The sequence below is a fragment of the Myotis yumanensis genome, unplaced genomic scaffold (assembly GCF_028538775.1).
Source record: "Myotis yumanensis isolate MYYU_CA2020_CCGP unplaced genomic scaffold, mMyoYum1.0.hap1 SCAF_4, whole genome shotgun sequence".
Taxonomy (NCBI): Eukaryota; Metazoa; Chordata; class Mammalia; order Chiroptera; family Vespertilionidae; genus Myotis; species Myotis yumanensis.
The window spans coordinates 68,226,026-68,246,469 of record NW_027223755.1 but is presented as its reverse complement, the minus strand read 5'-3'; the positions used below and the strand labels follow the sequence as shown (position 1 = coordinate 68,246,469).

Here is a 20,444-nt window from a genome sequence, read left to right as displayed (position 1 = left end):
GATGGGACCAGGAAGCTGGACAATAGAAATGCTTTGTCTGGTTTCAGAAATGAGTTAGATGTTGGGTTTCCAGTGTTATTAGAAAGAAAACCTCTAAAAGAGGGGAACTAAGCCATACAAATATTACTAAAACTTTGCCCATCTGAAATAACCGTTACCTTTACAAAAACAGTGACAGTTCCAACACGTCACCACAGACCAACATCCCAGGACCTGGCTTTTAAAGTTAACTTAACATGACTCCCTGTCCAGCCTCAGTCCCAGCTCTGGGGGTAGCACGCCCATCGGCAGCGCCAAACCTAAAACACTGGAGCGGAGGAGGAACAGTGAACTGAGCACTCCTGTTGGCACAGAGCGGGAAATGAAGCTGTTTCTCCCCTAAAAAAATATGAAGTCAAATGAGTTTCATGCTCATTCTTGAACAACAACAAAATGCATTCGTTTCAAAGGTGATAGAACTAGAAGCAGGTCCATCCGCAGTCAACCACACAGTAAGCACTAGTGCAGTATGTAAATTGTTTTAAAAACAGCTTCTGAGCTGAGGTTATTAAGCAGCCAGAAAGCTGTTTTTACGTTGGCACGGTCAGTCATTAACTTGATCAACCTGAAGACCATGACTCCTCCCGGCATCTAATCTTCAGCCTCCTGTTGGCACAGAGGGGGGAAAATATCAAAAATAAAAGGAAAGGGAAAGTTTGAGTTATAAAACTCTGAGCCCATTTCCATGGCTGCTGGAGTTTCAGTTTATTCCTAAGCCATCTGGTTCACATTATCCCGTAAGACAAGAAGAAGGCTGCTTCCTGCCCAGATAACCACAGAGAGCTCCCACTGCGCTTTCAGTGTGGTCATCACCATCGGCGGGGTGTGGCTTTGAGGCTGAACTGTCTCCAGTTCGGGTTTCTCCCCCTATGTATTTTCTTCTCTCCTTAATGGGGATTACAGCGGGCCCTCTGTGGTAAGTGGCCATGATGCTTGGCCCAGGGTTAGTTCATTCATACCGCCTTGCAGGACTGTAAGCCTGGCATTTTGTTGCAATAAGATTTTCAAACAAGGAAAACTGGGTTGTTAGATTCCATTCAACCAAGTTGTTATGAGGATTTCAAGGAAATTGTAGGTTTGTCTTACTATAAAGCAGAATCAAGAGTCTATTTTTAGGGGATCCTACCCCAGGGCTTTCCTTGGTGTTTTGCCATCTTTCTGAGCTCGCAGACCCAACACGGAACCCCACTCTGGCTCGCAGTGGAGGAAATGTCCATCCTCCTCTCTGCCTTTGCAGATTTTTCTAAAGGATACAGAGAGGCTTTGTTGTCTTTGTGGCTACCAAGTCCGATTTACACAGATGCCTATTAATCACTTCACTATGGAGACAGACACATCCATCATATCACAGCAGCTCTGAATCAGGCCGTCCCATGAACACTGAGGGGAGCGTATGCACTTAACCATTTCAAGGTACTGGCTGCCTAGGTCTCATAAACTTAGCCAGGTAATTGGGGACAGATGGATGGGCTCTTTTCTGGTGTTTAGCGTAGTAGATGCAATTGATTTTATGTGGGGGGGGTTTTGTTTGTTTTGCTTCATTTTTTGAAAGGACAGATAACATTTACACCTATTTCTGTCGTATGCAAGGGATAAGTATAGTTGAAGACCGTTTTAATAAAAGTAGTAATAGATTCGGGTAGACTAGCTGTGCTTTTAATGCAAAGGTATTGACATTTTGAAGCCAGTTTTTCAATAATGGATTCAAGCTAGAAAGGAGACCCTTGAAATTGCAGGCAAATTAACCAAGAACTTTCCTTCCAAAACTGGCATGTCTTCTAAATATCTTTTTTAGTTACTCAAGGCTTTCATAGCCTGCTTCCAAATGGTGTTCAGTTCTCTTATTTTCCCTCTACAATACTCATTCACTTAAACTACTTATTTAACAGATATTTACTGAGCACTTTTATGCCTGGGACTCAGTGGTAAATCTCTCACTCCTACAGCAGCCTAGGTGAGAAAAACAAACATAAAGCAAGTAGCATAGAGTTATGATTTTAGGATTGAGAAGTGAAGAGTTCAGGACACTTGTTGGAGGAAGAGCGGACCTAGTCTGAGGGATTTGGAGAAGGTGAGCAAGGATATTCCGGACAGAGAGCAGCCTGTGCGAAAGCCCAGGAGAATCACAGCGCAGCACAGTTCTGGTTACCTAGGGCAGAAGAGACCAGAAGGGATTGAGACCTTTTGCCACTAATGAGTACAGCATTACTCTTTTCCCTCCATGCCTTGTTCTTATTCTTCTCTCTTCAGCTGACAACCTATGCATTTTTTTTAATCCTCACCTGAGGATGTGTTCATTGGTCTTAGAGAGAAGAAGGGAGAGATAGAGAGAAAGATAGACAGACGGAGAGAGGAGTGAGAAAAACACCTATCAGTTGCCTCTCCTATGGGCTGGGCTGGGGATTGAAATCCGCAACCTAGGTATGTGCCCTAACCAGGAATCGAACCCACAACTCTTGATGTATGGGACGACACTCCACCCAACTGAGCCACCCCGCCGGGATGACATCCTATGCATTCTTAAGACTTAGCTCGAATGCCACCTCCTATATAAAGCCTTTGCCCATGTTGAAGTAGAAGCGATGTATCTCATGATACTTTCACACTTTGGATGTAGTTACAGTGTGAGCACCTGCCTCCTTCTCCCCTCCTGGATCTCAGGGTTGTGTCTCCTTCACCTTTGTCTCCCCAGCACCTAGCACAGTGCCTTAGTCCAAGCTCAGCAAATGTTTGCTGGAGACAGTTCCGAAGATGCTTGGAGTCGAAACCTGATTATACCAGGAGAGTGACAGTAAAGGCACCAATAACATCACAATCCCGTCCCGAGTTAGGAGTGCACCTTCCCTGAGGTTACTGTTCAGAGCCTGGTGCTGTGCTCCCCGAGCAGGCCAGGAAGTTGTAGAGAACCTGCAAGCAGGGCTGCCAGAAGCCATTCTTAAAGAATTTGATGTTTGAAATTTCAAAATGCATAGACATGGTCATCATAGGAAAAATCAGAACTGTGCTAGATGCCTCTTATTTTACAGCTTATAATTGTTCTTATTTTGAATTACATATTGCAGGGCCTGGAGGGTGGGGTTGTTCATAATCTTTTCATCACTTCAACCTCTAAAGCCCTTTAACTGCTCCTCTGAGACCTTCTTCCAGCATCTCAAAACTCTCTCGCCTCAGGAAAAAAAACCCAACAGTGGAGATTCTATTCTTTCTCAGTTCTGCCAATTTAGGCATGATTTCAGAGAAATCACTAAGCCATTGTGTGCCTTGCTTCCTGCAGTAGGAAGGTGGAAAGAATAAACCATTTAGCACCTCATGACTGGTGAGAAATAGCTTGTGGTTAATGAATCAATGCAAAGGATTTTTCAAAAAATGTTTTCATTACTAATGTCCCATTTTCAACGGGTGAGCATAAAAAACCCAGGGACTGGTATAGAAGCCAACTCCGATGGGTCCCTCTATGGGGAGGGAGTCTACCACCCACCATACAAAGGTCCTTCCACTTCCCCAGGGCTGCCCCGTGACGGTTGCACAGATGAATTTGTTTCGAATTATTCCATTCTTCTATCTGAACACTCAGTTGTTACAAATAACCCATTTACCCTCATCTCTTGGAATTATCCCAGAATGAATTTTCTTTTCATTTTTAAAATAGTTTGTCATTATTTTGAACAAATACTGTGCAGCTTTATAGATTTCTTTTGTCTAATGGATGCTGGTATGATAATATTCTGTTACATGATTGGAGATATGTTTTTGTGACTTAAGAAGCAAGGTTATAGTCACTCCAAAGATGACCCACCAAGTGTAGAAGTCCACTTTAAAATGTCTCGACAATGCACTGCAAACCTATTTATTTAATAATCCTTTATTACGTGCCTAAGAGCCCTGGGAATGGTGAGGGTGGTACATCCATATAAAATTCAGTCCCTGCCCTCAAGGAATCTAACTGTAATCACTATTTTGCTGAACATTGCCCACTTTTGTTGTTTTACTTATTTCTAAATTCAGCACCAATAGGCAGTTTTCTTATGTTGTCTCAACATGTCATCCTTTGGCAACATTTGGACAGCACAAGGTTTGGGGCTGGAAGAACATGCCTGTCCCCTCTCCCCCATGAGATCCATAGCAAATGAAACCAAATGGAGCAGCCTGTGACTATTGGTCTTGAGCCGTTCGTGAGGTACTAACCCACCACTCCTCTTTGGTGGCTTGACTTTTAGATTTGTCCAGCAAACTATCGCATCTAAGCTCTTTCTTATTCATTATTTCATTTGAATCTTGCAACAACCCACTAAGGCATTAAAGTTAGGTGTGCTAACCCCACATTACAGATGAAAAAACTGAGGCCCGGAGACGTTAAGTCACTCGCTAGAGGTCACCCAGCAGTAAGCAGAGGCCTAAGATTCCAATGGCACAGAGATAATTTAATCATTTCCATGAATGCCCCTTTGCCCCTTTTCATGATATAGGCAAAAAGCTTCACGTTTAGAAGGCATTTTCCAAAAATAACTTTTAACTTCTTGACTGCACTTTCAACTTAATCTCTGACTGTTTCTAACTTTGGCGTGGAGTTTCTGAATTTGCACAAACAGATGAGGGAAGCCACCTGCTTCGTGGTAGATATCAAAGCTGAAGAGATACAGAAAGGTTTTTAAGGGCACTATTTACATAACAAAACGAGACACGGGGGAACTGTCTGACACATCATTTTTCTCAAAGGTCAGACCCTACTTGATTTGTTAACAACCAAAAACCTGAACCCAAAGTCACTCGCTCAAAAAAGTTTTTCCCAGTGAAAGAACAAGTGGTTTCCACGAGTCTAAGAAGTGGACCTTCAGATATGAAAGGAAGAGTGGGAGCTGAAAGTAAAGAAGCAATAACAAACTTGAAACTTTTGCAGTGTTCCCAATTAAACAATGAATGAAAAAGATGGACTGCTCTACCTTATTCTTTTCATGTTCCTCTTCAGCTGAGAGGGCAATTTAAATTGTAATATTCATTCCAAAGGCAACTGTAGATAGCTACCAATTATGAGTATGCATTTATTGGGAAAACACAGCCCCCATAGATATGCTCGCCTGAAAGGGATTCATAAAATACCCTTTTATGAAAAAAAAAAATTTACCTGATGCCCCCATCAGTGGTGTCTAGCCCCACTGACATCACCAAGTCCATGAGGGAACTTAAGTCCATTTTATTCATTTTTGTAGCATTATATGTAGGTGGTTAGAAATGATGTTCCACAGAACCCCATACACAATCAAAATGGAAAGAAAAGCAGTGCTGTTTTAGCATTACAACAAGGAAATGCAAATTTAAGGAAGAAATTTTCATTAGCACAGATCCTTGGTGGCTAGGTATTAAAACATATTTGAACACAGAGACACCCCACTGTTCAGGGAGCTCCACAACATAAAAGGTGTGAGGAATAGCTGAATTTCCTGCTGGCTTTTTGCTTCTCCGTTTCTACCCCTTAAAAGTTAATGCAGCTAAATCTAGAAGTATTTGAAAAGTGTCACATTTGGAAATTATTCAGTGTGTTACCATCTTACATACACTTTCCCCGGGGTGCATTGCCGCCCCTGCCCTTCGTTACCAAGGGCATTTGTTTAATCTCAGAATCTTTCGCAAGAGGTATTTGCTGCTTCTGTGTATTCCTCACCTGAAGTCACAATCCTTTGTCACTGGACCATCATATCCACAGCAACCAACTGTGATGTCAAAATTGAGGGGAGGAGGACGGTTTAGAAAGAAAAGAGAACGTATCATCTCAGGCTAAGGTTTCTGAGTTTTAAAACCATCACTCCACTAGTCAAAATATTTTAACAGAAAAGCCCCAAGACAAAGCTGCGTTTCTTCACGGTCCCAGCTGTGACATAACAAAGCATTTCAGCAGAAGTGTAATGGTTGCATGCTGTGGGTTTGGGAAACAGTGGAGATTTTTATTTCATTTCATTCTAATTCTGTGCCACTGATATCTGCCAGGAAAATACATTAAACATATTCCAGAAAGAGTTGATTTAGTAGATGAAAAATGTGTCTCCTGGGACCAGGAAAGGTACATTTTCGGTCTTACTATCAGTTTCCATAATAGGAACAATGTTTACATTTCCTCAGCCGGAGTGGAGCGAGCGGCGCCTGTAATGTATTCATGTTCTTTCACTCTCCAGAGGCAGGAATTGAAGTATTTGAGGTTTTATTTTTTAGCTACCGCATCAAGCACTTAAGATCTGACGATGGTGATGTGTATTCTCACTTGGCATTAAATAATAAGAGCTTCAGTGTTTGCATTTGATTCGAATCACTCTGTTTGGTGGCTGATTAAGTAGGAACAGGGACAACAACTTTCGTCAGAAACACAGAGTCTTGGTTAATGTTGTGTAAGATTATTGACGGGTGTAGTGACGTAATTTTTATTAAATGGAAGAGATTAGCTCTGCTGAAGAATCTCACCGTGACAGCAAACTCCGGCCTTCATAATGAGACATGACACTTCTCAAACCCACTTCAGGGCCCCAAATGGTCCCTCCTTTTCTAACTATCCTTTTAGTTCAAGTAAGGGAAGAGCTTAACTCAAATATTTAGCATATTTACCTGAATTTGGGTGTGCGTGGGGGTTTTTTGTTTGTTTGTTTGAAGGGGTGATGCAAAATCAGCACACGTTTGTAATCTGTGGGCTTTAGCTATTTTCTTTCCCTGTAAATGACACACTTTCCTCCAGTTGCTTGAACGACAGACAAATGTAGCTTTTCTCCAGATAGAGGCCCTCGTGCCCACCAGGAAGTCATCAGAAAACACTCTGGAAGCCTGAAGTATTGTGTAGTTTGTTCGTTTACCGTGGGTGGAATTGTTGCCTCTACCCCTGACTCAAAATATCTCGCTTGTCCCACTTCTATGAGGGGAAGATTGAGAAAAGATGAAGAGGGGGAAAGGGCTGAATTTTGGAAATGACAAAACTGCCATATTCCACGGAGTGAAGCCAAGTAGAAACAGCGAGTACTTGAGTGGGAGAAGCACTTTTCAGAACACAAAGGCAACAAATAAAGTCTATTTACATGCTGGGGGGGGGGGGGGGGCGCCTTGGGGAAGGATTGATTAGTTCATGTTTGGCAGCTGCGCCTGGAAGACGAGTTATGCTGAGGTGCCATTGTCACTTATTACTGTTATTCATTAACAGGGTGACTGCCTCACACAAGTCAGCTCCGCGGTGTCCTTTCCTTTCCTAACGCCACGTGCCATGTCTATTGCAGGAGTGATTCGCGAGAGTTACCTCAAAGGCCAGGACCAGCTCGTTCCCGTCACACTCCTGGCCATCGCGGTCATCCTGGCGTTTGTCATGGGGGCCGTGTTCTCCGGCATCGTGGTCTATTGCGTGTGCGATCACCGGCGCAAGGACGGGTCCTCGGCGCAGCGCAAGGAGGAGCTCAGCCACTCGCGCAGGGGCTCCATGAGCAGCGTCACCAAGCTCAGCGGCCTCTTCGGGGACACCCAGTCCAAAGAGCCGAAGCCGGAGGCCATCCTCACGCCGCTCATGCACAACGGCAAGCTCGCCGCGCCCGGCAGCACGGCCAAGATGCTCATCAAGGCCGACCAGCACCACCTGGACCTGGCGGCGCTGCCCACCCCCGAGTCCACGCCGACGCTGCAGCAGAAGCGCAAGCCCAGCCGCGGCAGCCGCGAGTGGGAGAGAAACCAGAACCTCATCAACGCCTGCACGAAGGACATGCCCCCCATGGGCTCTCCCGTGATCCCCACGGACCTGCCCCTCCGGGCCTCCCCCAGCCACATCCCCAGCGTGGTGGTCCTGCCCATCACGCAGCAGGGCTACCAGCACGAGTACGTGGACCAGCCCAAAATGAGCGAGGTGGCCCAGATGGCCCTGGAGGACCAGGCGGCCACCCTGGAGTATAAGACCATCAAGGAACATCTCAGCAGCAAGAGTCCCAACCACGGGGTGAACCTAGTGGAGAACCTGGACAGCCTGCCCCCCAAGGTGCCCCAGCGGGAGGCCTCCCTGGGCCCCCCGGGAGCCTCCCTGTCGCAGAGCGGCCTGAGCAAGCGGCTGGAGATGCACCACTCCTCCTCCTACGGGCTTGACTATAAGAGGAGCTACCCCACGAACTCGCTCACCAGAAGCCACCAGGCCACCACTCTCAAAAGAAACAATACTAACTCCTCCAATTCCTCGCACCTCTCCAGAAACCAGAGCTTTGGCCGGGGAGACAACCCGCCCCCCGCCCCGCAGCGGGTGGACTCCATCCAGGTGCACGGCTCCCAGACGGCCGGTCCGGCAGTGACTGTTTCGAGGCAGCCCAGCCTCAACGCCTACAATTCATTGACCAGGTCGGGGCTGAAGCGCACCCCCTCGCTAAAGCCGGACGTACCCCCCAAACCTACCTTTGCCCCCCTTTCCACCTCCATGAAGCCCAACGATGCGTGTACATAATCCCAGGGGATGGTCAGGTGTCAGGAAAGGCGAGGCGCGCTGCGCCCGCACGGTTCTCCGCTGCCTATGCGCACCAGACCAAGAGGGCTGCGCAGCGCCCGGACGCTGGGCCTCTGGGATTCGGGGGGACTCGCCAAGTGGCCCACGTGGTTTGGTGAAGGTTTGCGACGCGGGACTCACCTCCATTCTCTTCCTTCACTCTCCCCCCACTCCCCGCTACAGGTCGTACTCACGAAAGACTTAAATTATCATCACAAACATGAGCCAAAAGCACATACCCACCCACCCCCACACGTGTGCACATGTGCGCACGGACACAGAGAGAGAGAGAGACACACACACACACACACACTCACACTCACACACAGACACTCACACAGTCACACAGAGGTGAACAGCAACTGCAGCATTTTGTCCGTGACTGCACAGGGCGCTGCCAAAGTAGGCTAGCGTTCCAACTTGCAAAACACAAATAGATTTTTTTTTTTAAATCATGCAAGTTAAAAAGACAAAGGAATTCATTGATAATTCTAACTCAGACTTTTAACAATGGCAGAAGTTTACTATGCGCAGATACTGTGAAATGCCCACCAGTGTTACAGCTTTCTGTTCTAGCAGGTTAATGCCATGTTGGGCACCTATGTCATAGATTTCTGCTCCTCTCTTTTAATGAAATAACGTGACCGTTAACGCAAGTAACTTTATTTATTGTTCACCCTTTGTTTTTCCTTAAGGAATGGACTCTTCCACACACCACCCTATGAACAGCTCTTCAGAAAGCCCCTTGAAGTTACACTATTTAACGTGAAATCCATTAACTGGAATAATTTGAGTTTCTTTATTTTTACAATAAATTCACTGAGTAAATAAGTTGGAGCTGGAATCTGAGCTTTGTGTTTGGACTGTCTGATCTCTAGCTAAAGGAGAAAGTTAAGAGGGGAGTATTTATTTAAATCTGCCAGTTGATTTGCTGGTGAAATCTCTGTGCTATAACACGCAAAAAAGTAATCGGTTTAAAAGTCCTTCCAGAGCCTAACTTCTAAAGCAACCAGGAGAGGAACTTCTAGAATGGCACAGCCATGTCTCGTTGCTGCCAACATGGCTTTGTCAGTGGTTCCTACTTTCTTGCGAAGGCACCAGCTTGTGATACGCCATCTCATTTCGCCTTGCATGTGAGACAGCAAACAAAATCTACAAACGGTGTGAACTAATTAATACGCTGGCTGCTACCTTGCATAAATTAATGGTTTGATCACACAGGTTTTTCATGGGGCTACATCTGTGAATAGCCTGTTTTCCACATGTAAATTTGTGCCTTACACCCTGAGTTGTGTACACTTGTAAACTGTCATTTATGATAAACTTTTCCCTCCTTTTGAAATACAGATATTTATTTAACCCTTGCCTCACCCTCCTCCAGTCCTCTGGAGGATTAGCTGTCCAGCAGATAGAAGAAGAATGCAGTGGTGATGCTTAGAATCTCACAGCCTGGGAAAGCTGGGCGCACACCCTCCAGTTCACACTTCCTTCTAGTCGTGCCAACTCCAACCACCCTTTGGCCATGTTGATAAACATGGACCTTAGTGTTGTGGGTGGCAAATCCCTTCTCCCTCTAGAGCTCCCCGCTTCCCTTAGATTCTCAGATCATTTCAACATGGTAATACCCTCATTTGCCAGCAGAAAAAGGACTAAAGCCCCAGTCTTTATTTCTGCCAAGTCCACTGGCCGGAGAATACGCTGTGTGCAGTTGGGCAGGCATCTGGGAGGAGTCTCCAGGCCGTGTGCTCAGCGCGTGCAAGCGATGCACACAGAGAAATAACATGGAAATAGATGCAGGCAGGCTGGTCCCTGCTGTGATTGAGTAACTCCAAGTGCAAGGCCAACTACAATGGATGCTGCAAAAACCTTGACTGGGGCAAAAGATTTTTAATTTTTTTAAAATTTCTTTATCTTTTTGTTGTTATGGTTTGTAGGGGGTGGGGTGGGTGGGTGTTTTTCCCCTTGGTTTTCATTAGCGCAAGCACACCGAAGGGACTTTTGTTTACCATGAACAAAAGACTTGTCAACAGACTGTAAACCGTGAGCATTTCTGGTTGTTGTTTTTTAAACAGTTAAACATATTTGGTGGTCTCTTTGTCTTTTTATTTCCCGTTTGATCTGGGGTTAGTTTTGTCTTTAAAGAAAAACTTTCTAAAAAGACAATTTGGGGCAATCTCAAGTTGGCTGGTAAAAACACGGTGCCTCCATAATCAGAGAGAGACCTAGGTGTGTGGCAAGGTTGCCTGCACAACCTTTTGTCCCAAACATCTCTTGCCATTTTGCTGTTGTTTGGGGTAAGCCTTGTTGTTTTTGTGTCCTTATATTTTTGTTTTGTTAGTGGAGTCAATGCTCACATTCTGTGAACTCTACCCTGAAACCATGAAGTCTTTTTTTAGATAGAAACCAAGATATTGGTTTATCCATTAGATTTTCTTTAGAAATGCGGAGCTTAGGAAAGTGATGGGTGTATATTACCCTGCTCCCTTCTTCCCCAAGCTTGACTCCCAAGAGTATTGACGGGGCAGTGCCCGCCGTCTCATCCCCATGTGTGGACGTCATTGCCTCAGCTGTGTTATGGAGACCTGTGTCAAAATTCCAACCCACACCCCTACTTCCCACAACTCATCACTTGCAGTGTTGACCCTACTATGCCTACGTGTATTGAGCTGGTCTTCTGCATTTGAGTATTTTTCCGCCTTTTCTTTTTTCCCCACCCCGTGTGGGGGGAGGGTCCATAAACCTGAGTGTGCCTTTGCTTTCCACCCTTGCTAGACACTGGTAGATGCAACAAACTCAGATTTATATTTGTTGTAAAGTTGTAAAAATATTGTGATGTCACCAACTTTCCTTCCATCTCCACATCCCTTAACATCTGATTCACAACTTAATGTATGTTGTAAAAAAGAAAAGAAAAAAAGGGGAAAAAAACAAAAAAGCAAGCAAAAAGGCTCTTTATTACTTTAAAGTAATAAAACAAGACTGTTCATTATCCTTTGTGTCCTGAATGCTTTTATTTATCTCCTAATTTTCCCCTTTTTAAATTTCACACTTTTGGGGTAGCAGTCCATTCTTTCCTTCATCTCTATTTGGCTTCCAACGCATGAATAACAATGCAGTTAGACCCATTTGTTTGCAGTACGCATACCCTTCCCCATTCTAGAAAAAAAAAATTGTTGATGTGTTTTCTCTGCCTGCACCCAGCCTGGAGCAGGATTGTACAGAAGCCACCGGTAATTAAAAGGCAGAGCACGCACTGACTCCTTCTATTCATTTTATGCATTTTCTTTTTATGGGCTTGTTCATCATCAAACATTTATGGTAGGCTTGATAGTTTAAGAGATCAAAGCTAGGATTTTAGTATGTAGAGTCCACTAAAAATAGATCCTTGCACAGATGTGACTTCAGCCTTTTTACATATTAATAAGGTGGAAGGTGCCAGATTTCACTCCTTGTTAGCATTTATCTCTTGTAACCCAGAAGACACTGTTGGAAGTAATCTGGGATGCAGCACCTGATTTTTACTTTGCAGAATAGCATTATGAAATGCCTAGGTCAGGTTTTCCCCTCTGAGATATTTTTAAATGTTATTTAAATAAGTCCTCAGCTACAATAGTTTACTTTTGACCTTCTGAACTAATTTGTTTAATGTTTTAGGTCAGTTTGAGTGTGGAAAGCTTTGGGATGGTGCCTCAGTTCACACCTGTAGTCATCTAGTCGCCTTTGATAAGTCATTTCCAATTGAGTTTCTGAAATCCCACCCATAGGGCCAGGCACTGTCAGGTACAAAATGGATTAGACCGTGGTCAGCAAACTGGCTCGCAAGCCACATTCGGCTCTTTGGCCCCTTGAGTGTGGCTCTTCCTAAGCCTTAGGAGTACCCTAATTAAGTTAATAACAATGTACCTACCTATATAGTTTAAGTTTAAAAAATTTGGCTCTCAAGAGAAATTTCAATCGTTGTACTGTTGATATTTGGCTCTGTTGACTAATGAGTTTGCTGACCACTGGATTAGGATATGGTTCCTTCTTCCTCCTGAATAAGGACAGATTGACTTGCCTCTGTAGTTGCCTTTGGGAGGAAGTGGCCCAGAAGTTTGGGGCACAATGCTGCCGTTGAGCTGGTTCTTACAGAATGAGTTTTCTGGACAGCTAGCCCAGGTAGAAGGGATCACCTGTGCAAAAGCACCAAGTGTGCTGTGTTTGGGAAATGAACGTTCTGGCTGGCTTTGAACAGGGCCTGAGAGTGCCTGGCTGGGACAAGGCTGAGAAAGGGGGTCGGTGCCAAGACCAGGGGGGCCTGGTTACCCTGTGCTAGGATTTTGGCTGATGGGCAGTGGAGCATCTCTGGAGTGTATGAAGCAGCGAACACGTGTGTTTGTGCTTTAGAAAGCTACCTGGCAGCAATGTGAAAAACGGATTGGTCCAGGGAGAGACTGCAGGCTGCTGGGTGATGTGCCAATGGCATGCCAAGCTATTAGGAGGACACAAGTGAAAACTCCCCATCCAACATAAGATTCTTTAGGAAACAGCTCTGTGATCATCCCCTTTTGCCAGAAAGATCTTGTCCCTATAACTGAAAGGTTTGCCCTGTCTACTTACACCCAAATGTAAAACAGAGAATGACCAACAGTTACTCTAATCCTTTCTTTTAAAAAATGAGGAAGCTGCCCGACTGGTGTGGCTCAGTGGTTGAGCATCGACCTATGAACCAGGAGATCATGGTTCGGTTTCAGGCCAGGACACATGCCTGCATTGCCAGCTCGATCCCCAGTAGGAAGTGTGCAGGAGGCAGCTGATCAATGATTCTCATCATTGATGTTTCTATCTCCCTCTCCCTTCCTCTCTGAAATCAATAAAAATATATTTTTTAAAAATAAAAGTAAATAAAATATGAGGAAGCTGAGGTCCTCTGAGTGAAGGGATGTGCCCACAATCCTAAACCTGGTGGTAGAACAGCTCTTCCGAAGACAATTCATCTGTCTCTTACCCCTCCCCGACACCCACCCTATTCATTCACCTCATTTGAGCAATACTAGCTGGGAAGCTGAGACCCCCTCAGCCCAGACAGCTTCTCCGTCTCACTCAGTCATCCTTTCTCACAGGAAGCCCTTCCTACCCACCTCACCACCGCCTCCCCCTTTCAGGCATCCCAAATCCCTTCATCTGGGCCGAGGGGAGGGTGGGCTGGAGCTCAGATCACACTGGCTGGAAGAAGACAGTCCCTGCAGTGCAACCTGATACTTGGTAGGGTAGCTTCTGCTGCAGTCAGCTTTGTTCTGGTCTGGGGAGAGGTGACAGAGGCTGAACAGGTGCAGCCTGTGTGTTAGTTGGGTCCCCAGGGATGTCCTGCTCAGGCTGAAGTGCCTCAGACAACCCAGCTTTTTAATTGTGCCTGCCTGCTTGCTTGTTACAGGGTCGGTGGTTTCTGCAGGGTGTTTTTAAACTAGTGGCTTTAAGGAGTAGCTGTCCCACTCAATGCAACCAACGGTTGAGGTGTTTCATGGGATCAGACCTGCTTGCTTTCCTTCAGCGCTCTGTTCGTAAACACAAACTGGTCTCGTTCAGCCTCATAAGTTGGCAGAAGCCAAATTAGATGCCCCAGAATCATGGTGCCTAGGTTTGACTGCCTGAACAAAAGCTCTTTCAAAAACAGTCGTTCAGCAAGTGAAGTAGAAGTGTCAGAAAGGCACCTACAATTTCAGACACTGGTGCTTTTGCTTAAGGGGAATGGGTGAGGGGAATTTAAAAGAACCCATTAGTAACAGAATAACATAATTAAGAGCATAATCCCTGTTCTGGCCGAGCACTGTGACAGCTGGGCGCTTAGACTCAGTAACCCTTAGAAACCCACATCTCACGCTTGTCTTCAAACCAGGTGGTGACGTGTCACGTATACAGGATTGGAAAGGAAGGGCTCACATTTATCGATTGGGACTGCCAGACAGATGGGGATCTTCAATATTCCATTTAGAGTATTGTGTCTCCTTAGCTCTAACCCCCTGGGATGCCTGGAGGTGGAGGGTGGGTGACCTCAGCAGAGGGTTAGGGCTGAACTGATGTGCATTAAACATTGGCTGGGCAGAAAAATGTGCAGATGTCCCTCTAGCAAATGGAAATGAAATTGGAGCAAATCAAGAGAGGCAGCTGAGTAGCTGGGAGTTCCCCATCTCCCTCTGCAAACATCCCTGCACACACACACGCACAAAAATGCTTTCAGGAGCCTTTCTCCTCTGGGTGCCTAACACCCAAAATGTCACAGTGTTCAGAACCCACGTCTTTCACCCCTTTTCCTGGTAAAACATGTGTTCCAGTCAGTACTTTCTGATCAAATGTGAACCGTCCTAAACTACAGTTTTAGGGGAACCAAGGTCTCTGCAGGGAAGCCTGGGCACGGGTCCCTGACAGTCCACCGATGCTGACTGAGGTGGCTAGCAACGTTTTTATTCTTCCTAATCACCTTCAGATGAAGACTCCCTTGAGAATCCTTAACATCATCTCCAGAGCAAGTCATCAGCCCTGCTAACGGGTTGCAATAATGGTCCAAATAAAGCAATGCGAATGAAGGGAAGAAGTGGGGAACCATGAAATCAGAAGCATTTTTCATGGATGATTTTCAGAAAAAATAAAAGACAGCTGAAGGGGACATTGGACACGATATCAAATGCCAGGAAGCCCACACGAAAGAAACTCGGGCAGGATTCCCTGGGGTTTCCTGGGGATGAGGAAGATGATGGAAAATCCGTCTGAGAGCCAAAGGCTCTCTTTTTTGCCTGCTCTTCATGACAGCTGCCCTTCCATGGCACAGGGTGGTGAGAAAGTGAGCTGATCTCGCAAACAGTGTCAGTTCTCTGGTGTGGATGCTGAACATTTTGCACACCTAGCCCATGTCAGCACAAAAGCATAAATCTCAACCACAGGGCTAAGGTTTATTTCATAAAAAATGAAAAGTGTACACCCATGAGGGGCAGGGCTTGCCACTGTCAATAACAATGACAATCAACATTAGTGGGATTTCAGTTTGCGGACATAGTCATGTCCATTATTTTGGTAGGTCCTCATATGAGCTGCCTAGTGAGGTGGGCAGCACATGGAGGATTATCCTCATTTTACAGAAATTGGAGTTTGGAGAGGAGGGTTCTAAAGGAGCACTGATCAACATGAAAATGTAGTCCTGTTTCAGAACCCTGTGTGTTGACATCATCCCGTAGGCTCTCTCGGGGACACCTCAGGTTACACAATTACTCTGCTCCACCATCGGGGAAAGGCCTCCCCCAGCATTTCCCAGGGGAGAAGGTTACAACAATAAAGTCCCCAAAATAAAGGCTAGGCACACATGTTCTATTTTAAGGGTATTGTGCTCTAATATTTTTCCATCATTAAAGAACACATCTCTTCCTTCCTGTGTCTGCAAAGTCCCGATGCTGGCAGGGTTATTAGGGACTGTCAACAAAGCAGGAGCAGAGAGAGCTGAAGCCAAGTGCCTGACCTCCCCCTGGAGGCACACCCACCCAGCCGCTGCTTCAGGGGCCCTGGCACCCACTGCCTCAGAGGAAGGAAAAGGGCGAAAAGCCTGGCTTTTATTGCTTCTTTATCCTACTCAAGCCACAGATCACAAGAGGAATTTAAGAGAACCCAGGATTAATTGGGGACAGAGAAGAACTAGAGGGGCGAAGAATTTGCCCACCTTTCCCTTCATAGAAGACCAAGGTAAAGTAAGCGTGAAAGGAGGAGGTAAAAAATAACACTGCTGTCTTTGTTAGCCCCATTAGCCACCTTGGCACTGTGGGTACCAAACAATTTGACTTCATCCCTGATGTCAAAGGTGGGATGATTGTCTGGAACCATCTCCCAAGAGGAGACAGAAGGTAGCCATCGTCTGCATGTGGGTACCTATATTCCTATTCCACATAACTGCCCGTGTTCCTTGTTGCTACTTCCTCAGATGGGCTCTCCCGGAGTTAAGAAGCTATTTGGTGTTGAGTGCGTGAGGTGCAGGAGAGGCAGGGCCATCTGTAGATTGGGCTCCTGGCCTCCCTCCTGGCCTGGGAGCAGTGTGGCCTGGCCAGTCACTGCACAGGGCACCCAGCACTCGGAAGAACCCAGCATCTGCCATTTGCTGCCTTGACAGTTAACCTCAGACAGATTTTACTCAGAAGACGAGAAACATAGCCCTTCTTCTTAGAATGTTTGGTTGGTTGCTTTCCTCAGTATACAAATATGCTTTTTTAGTAAAGACATAGGCTTAGTTGTCACCAACTTTGGGAAAATATATATACTAGTAATTTCAACTGCCACACAGTGCTATTTACTTATGTACTCAATAAAGGTAACACCCTTTACAACAATTAACTGTAAAGGCGTCAGAGTCAATACCCATCAACTTTTTTTCTGTTTTCAAGGTTTTGTTAGTCACTTACACAGGAGAGTGAATGAGTTTATCAGATCTTTCCTGAGAACAGAGAGTGGAAGAGTAACCTCTTAACTTTGAAAAGGAAGGTTGCTATACCAAAGTGTGCATTTCAGGACAAGGCCAAATGCTATAGTTCTGAAAACCGACTCTTCCATTTCTGGAGAAAGGATACATTTTTCTTTTTATGAAAAAATTATTGAAGTTTGATAGAGGTGTTGGGTGATTTGAATTCTTATTAGTGTTTAATTTTATATGAGAACTAAAGAGTTACCCCCGCCCCTCTATTTCCGGGGTGAAGAGAAGTCCTGTGATCACATTACTTGCTGGGGGAAGAAAAGATAATGTGTTAGACTTATATGTATGAATAGAAGCAGGTAAAAAGTCATATTTCCTTCTGACTTTGTAATTTAAACAGTGCAAGTCAGTAGGGAAGGGCTGTAATTGGAGCCAAAGTAAGTGAGGTGAAAATTACTAGGTGTTGGAGCATCTGCATCTCATTTTAATTAGGTGGCTGTAATGGCAAGATCAAAAACTTTTCCTTGTCACTTAATCTTTTCAGCTTTCTCATCGAGAAACCAAAGGGCTTGTTTTATGCTCAGGAAAGAGTGACCCAAAAAAGATCCTCTCTAATTACCTGGCCAGAGCAGCAGGGCCTGCACGGGGAGGGGTGGGGCAGAGACAGAGCTGGGGCGGGGGTGGGGGGCTGGTGACATGAGGGTGAGGTGCTCCAAGACCAGCCCCACAAAGAGGCTCTTCAAGAAAGTCATGGCTAATTTTGTGACTTGGAGTTTTTGCTTCTCATGAGGTTGGGGTGATGGTAGAGGGATTGAGCAAAAAAAAAGCAAGAAAAACCTCATGGACATGGCCAACAGTGTGGTGATTACTGGGGGAGGGGAGGGTGGAGGAGGGGATAGAGGGGATTAATGGTGATGGAAGAAGACTTGATTTGGGGTGGTGAACACACAATACAGTGTATTGACGATGGCTTGTGGAATTGTGCACCTACAACCTATATAATTTTGTTAACTAGTGTCACCCAATAAATTCAATAAAAAGGTGGGGGGGAAGTAGTTTAAAAGGAAGCTTGTCACCTTGCGAGTTGGGTTCTACCCGAGCTGGCCTTGCCACTTGTAGGACAGTCATTCCAACTCCTGGCACTTCATTTTCCCTGTCTGCAAAATAGACTCAGCAGCAGGTAAAAGTCACACAAGGTGAGTGTTGACTGGCACTTGCAAAACTCAAAATCCCAACTTGGCATCAAAAAGAGATACCAGTTCTCCACATCTTCAAGTTAAATAAATGACTTTGAGTCCCCAACCTGCTGATAATGAACATGTCTCTTTTTCTCTCCCCCAAATACTTTCATCTGCCAACAAAAGCAGTCAGTAGGACCTGGTTAAACAAAAGCCCTGCTTGACCCGATAGAGTTCTGGCTCTTTGCACTGGTGTGGCCATCTCAGCCCCACGAGGCCTGCATGGAGGCCTGGCGGCTCTAACATTCTAGTACTGCCCTCCTCCTCCATTCCCAGATGGCTAGTCTGGGGAGAAGAGGTCATGCCCTCTGTGAATTCTACCTCTCCTGCTACCTAGGACTCCTGTCTGGTTGGCCTGAACCGTTGCCTCTGGGTAGGACTCTCTGACCTGCAGAATGGGCTGAGAAGGCACTGCAAGGAACACAGCTGTAAGTTCATGCACTGCCTTTGTCCATATCCTCAACGCACTAGCACATGATGCCCAGTACCCTTGGCTTGCCTGTCTGCTTTGGTGACTTCCTGGCCATTTTCCAGAGCACACCTGCAGGGCTGCCCCGGCCCGGCCCAGAGCATTTCCAGTCCCAGCCACAGTTGGCCTGGAAGGAGGGACTGCCCACTCAGTCCCAATCTTCTCCCTATCTCCTGTCCCAGGAGTTTGTGGTGTTTCTTCCAAGAGAAAAACTACTTTGTTGCAAGTGTAAAGCATTAAACCAAAAAATATAACTGACAGTCATTATTATATGTCTCATGGTGCTAAGAGATCTAGTTCAGCTCCTTCCTTTTGGAGAAGAATAAATCAAGACATGAGAGGTTGTGCAAGAACACTCCTCTAGTTCATGACAGGTCTAGGGGCAAGAAGCAGGTGTCCCGACTCCTAATTCATTACATGATACCGTAATCTATGAGCTATAGACTAACTTCTGAAGAAAAAGTAATGCCAGCTGGGCCACCTGAAAATAAAATAGGCACTTATTTCACTCTCATGTAATAGCCCCAAAGCACATGACCTAGGGTTGGCAGGACAGGTCTGCCATCTTCAATGGCTTCCATCTTCAGATACAAGCAGTTTTTCCAAGTGTGCCAATTACTCAGTCAAAAATAATAGTAAAAGAGAGAGTGGGTAGAACATACCCAGTCATTTTTTCTATATGTTTATTGATTTCAGAGAGGAAAGGAGAGGGAGAGAGAGCTAGAAACATCAATGATGAGAGAGAATCATTGATTGGCTAACTCCTGCATGCCCCCTACTGGGAATTAAGCTTACAAACCAGGCATATGCCCTTGTTTGGAATCGAACCTGGGACCCTTCAGTCTGCAGGCCGATGCTCTAACCAGTGAGCCAAACCGGCTAGGGCAACCCAGTCATTTTTAAGAGTTAATCCTAGTTGTTGCACAGAACCTTTAGCTCAAGTACCAGGAACATCATCTCAGGGCCATAGCAGGTAGCAAGGGACGCTGGGAAATGTACACGTCAGTGGCTCATGCTCTATAAAACTCAGAAGTGAGCTAGTACTTTAAAAAGGGAGGGGGGGCGTAGTTGGCACTGCCAGTGTGGCTCAGTGGTTGAGCATGGATCTGTGAACCAGGAGGTCATGGTTTGATTCCTCTTAGGACATGTGCCTGGATTGTGGGTTCAATCCCCAGTAGGGGGCGTGCAGGAGGCAGCTGATCAATAATTGTCTCTCATCATTGATGATGTTTCTTTTTTTTAAATATATTTTATTAATTCTTTACAGAGAGGAAGGGAGAGAGATAGAGAGTCAGAAACATCGATGAGAGAGAAACATCGATCAGCTGCCTCCTGCACATCCCCCACTAGGGATGTGCCCGCAACCCAGGTACATGCCCTTAACTGGAATCGAACCTGGGACCTTTCAGTCCGCAGGCCGACGCTCTATCCACTGAGCCAAACCGGTCTCGGCTATTGATGATGTTTCTATCTCTATCTCCCTCTCCCTTCTTCTCTGAAATCAATTTAAAAAATATTTTTATAAAAGGGGAGGAGGAATGGATACTCTAGGAAGTCAGCAGTCTGCCACATTCTGTGCACATAGGAACATGTAAATCTTATTACACAGTGTATGTATATGTATATGCCTCTGTACATACTTTACAAAAATAAGATGTAATCAACCAGTGCTCATGCAACTTGCTCACCAAGCCTTCCCTGAGCTCCCAGGCCAGTTGTGCTCTCCTCCCATCCTCCCCCAAAGCAGCCAGTCCTTACAGGTTCTCATCTGCACCACAGGTGGAAAGATCT

The 20,444-nt window shown here is 45.6% G+C and overlaps 1 protein-coding gene across 3 annotated transcripts in view; it reads left to right on the top strand.

Moving 5' to 3' along the window:
* The window catches only part of SEMA6A (semaphorin 6A), a 127,556-nt gene extending 118,204 nt beyond the window's left edge, over positions 1-9,352 (top strand). For all 3 annotated transcript variants that reach the window (XM_070412505.1, XM_070412504.1, XM_070412502.1), the window contains one exon: positions 7,287-9,352. In XM_070412505.1, the coding sequence (XP_070268606.1) occupies positions 7,287-8,482 (1,196 nt within the window). In that variant the 3' untranslated portion in view covers positions 8,483-9,352. The remainder of the gene's footprint in view (positions 1-7,286) is intronic.
* The last annotated feature ends 11,092 nt before the right edge of the window (positions 9,353-20,444 follow it).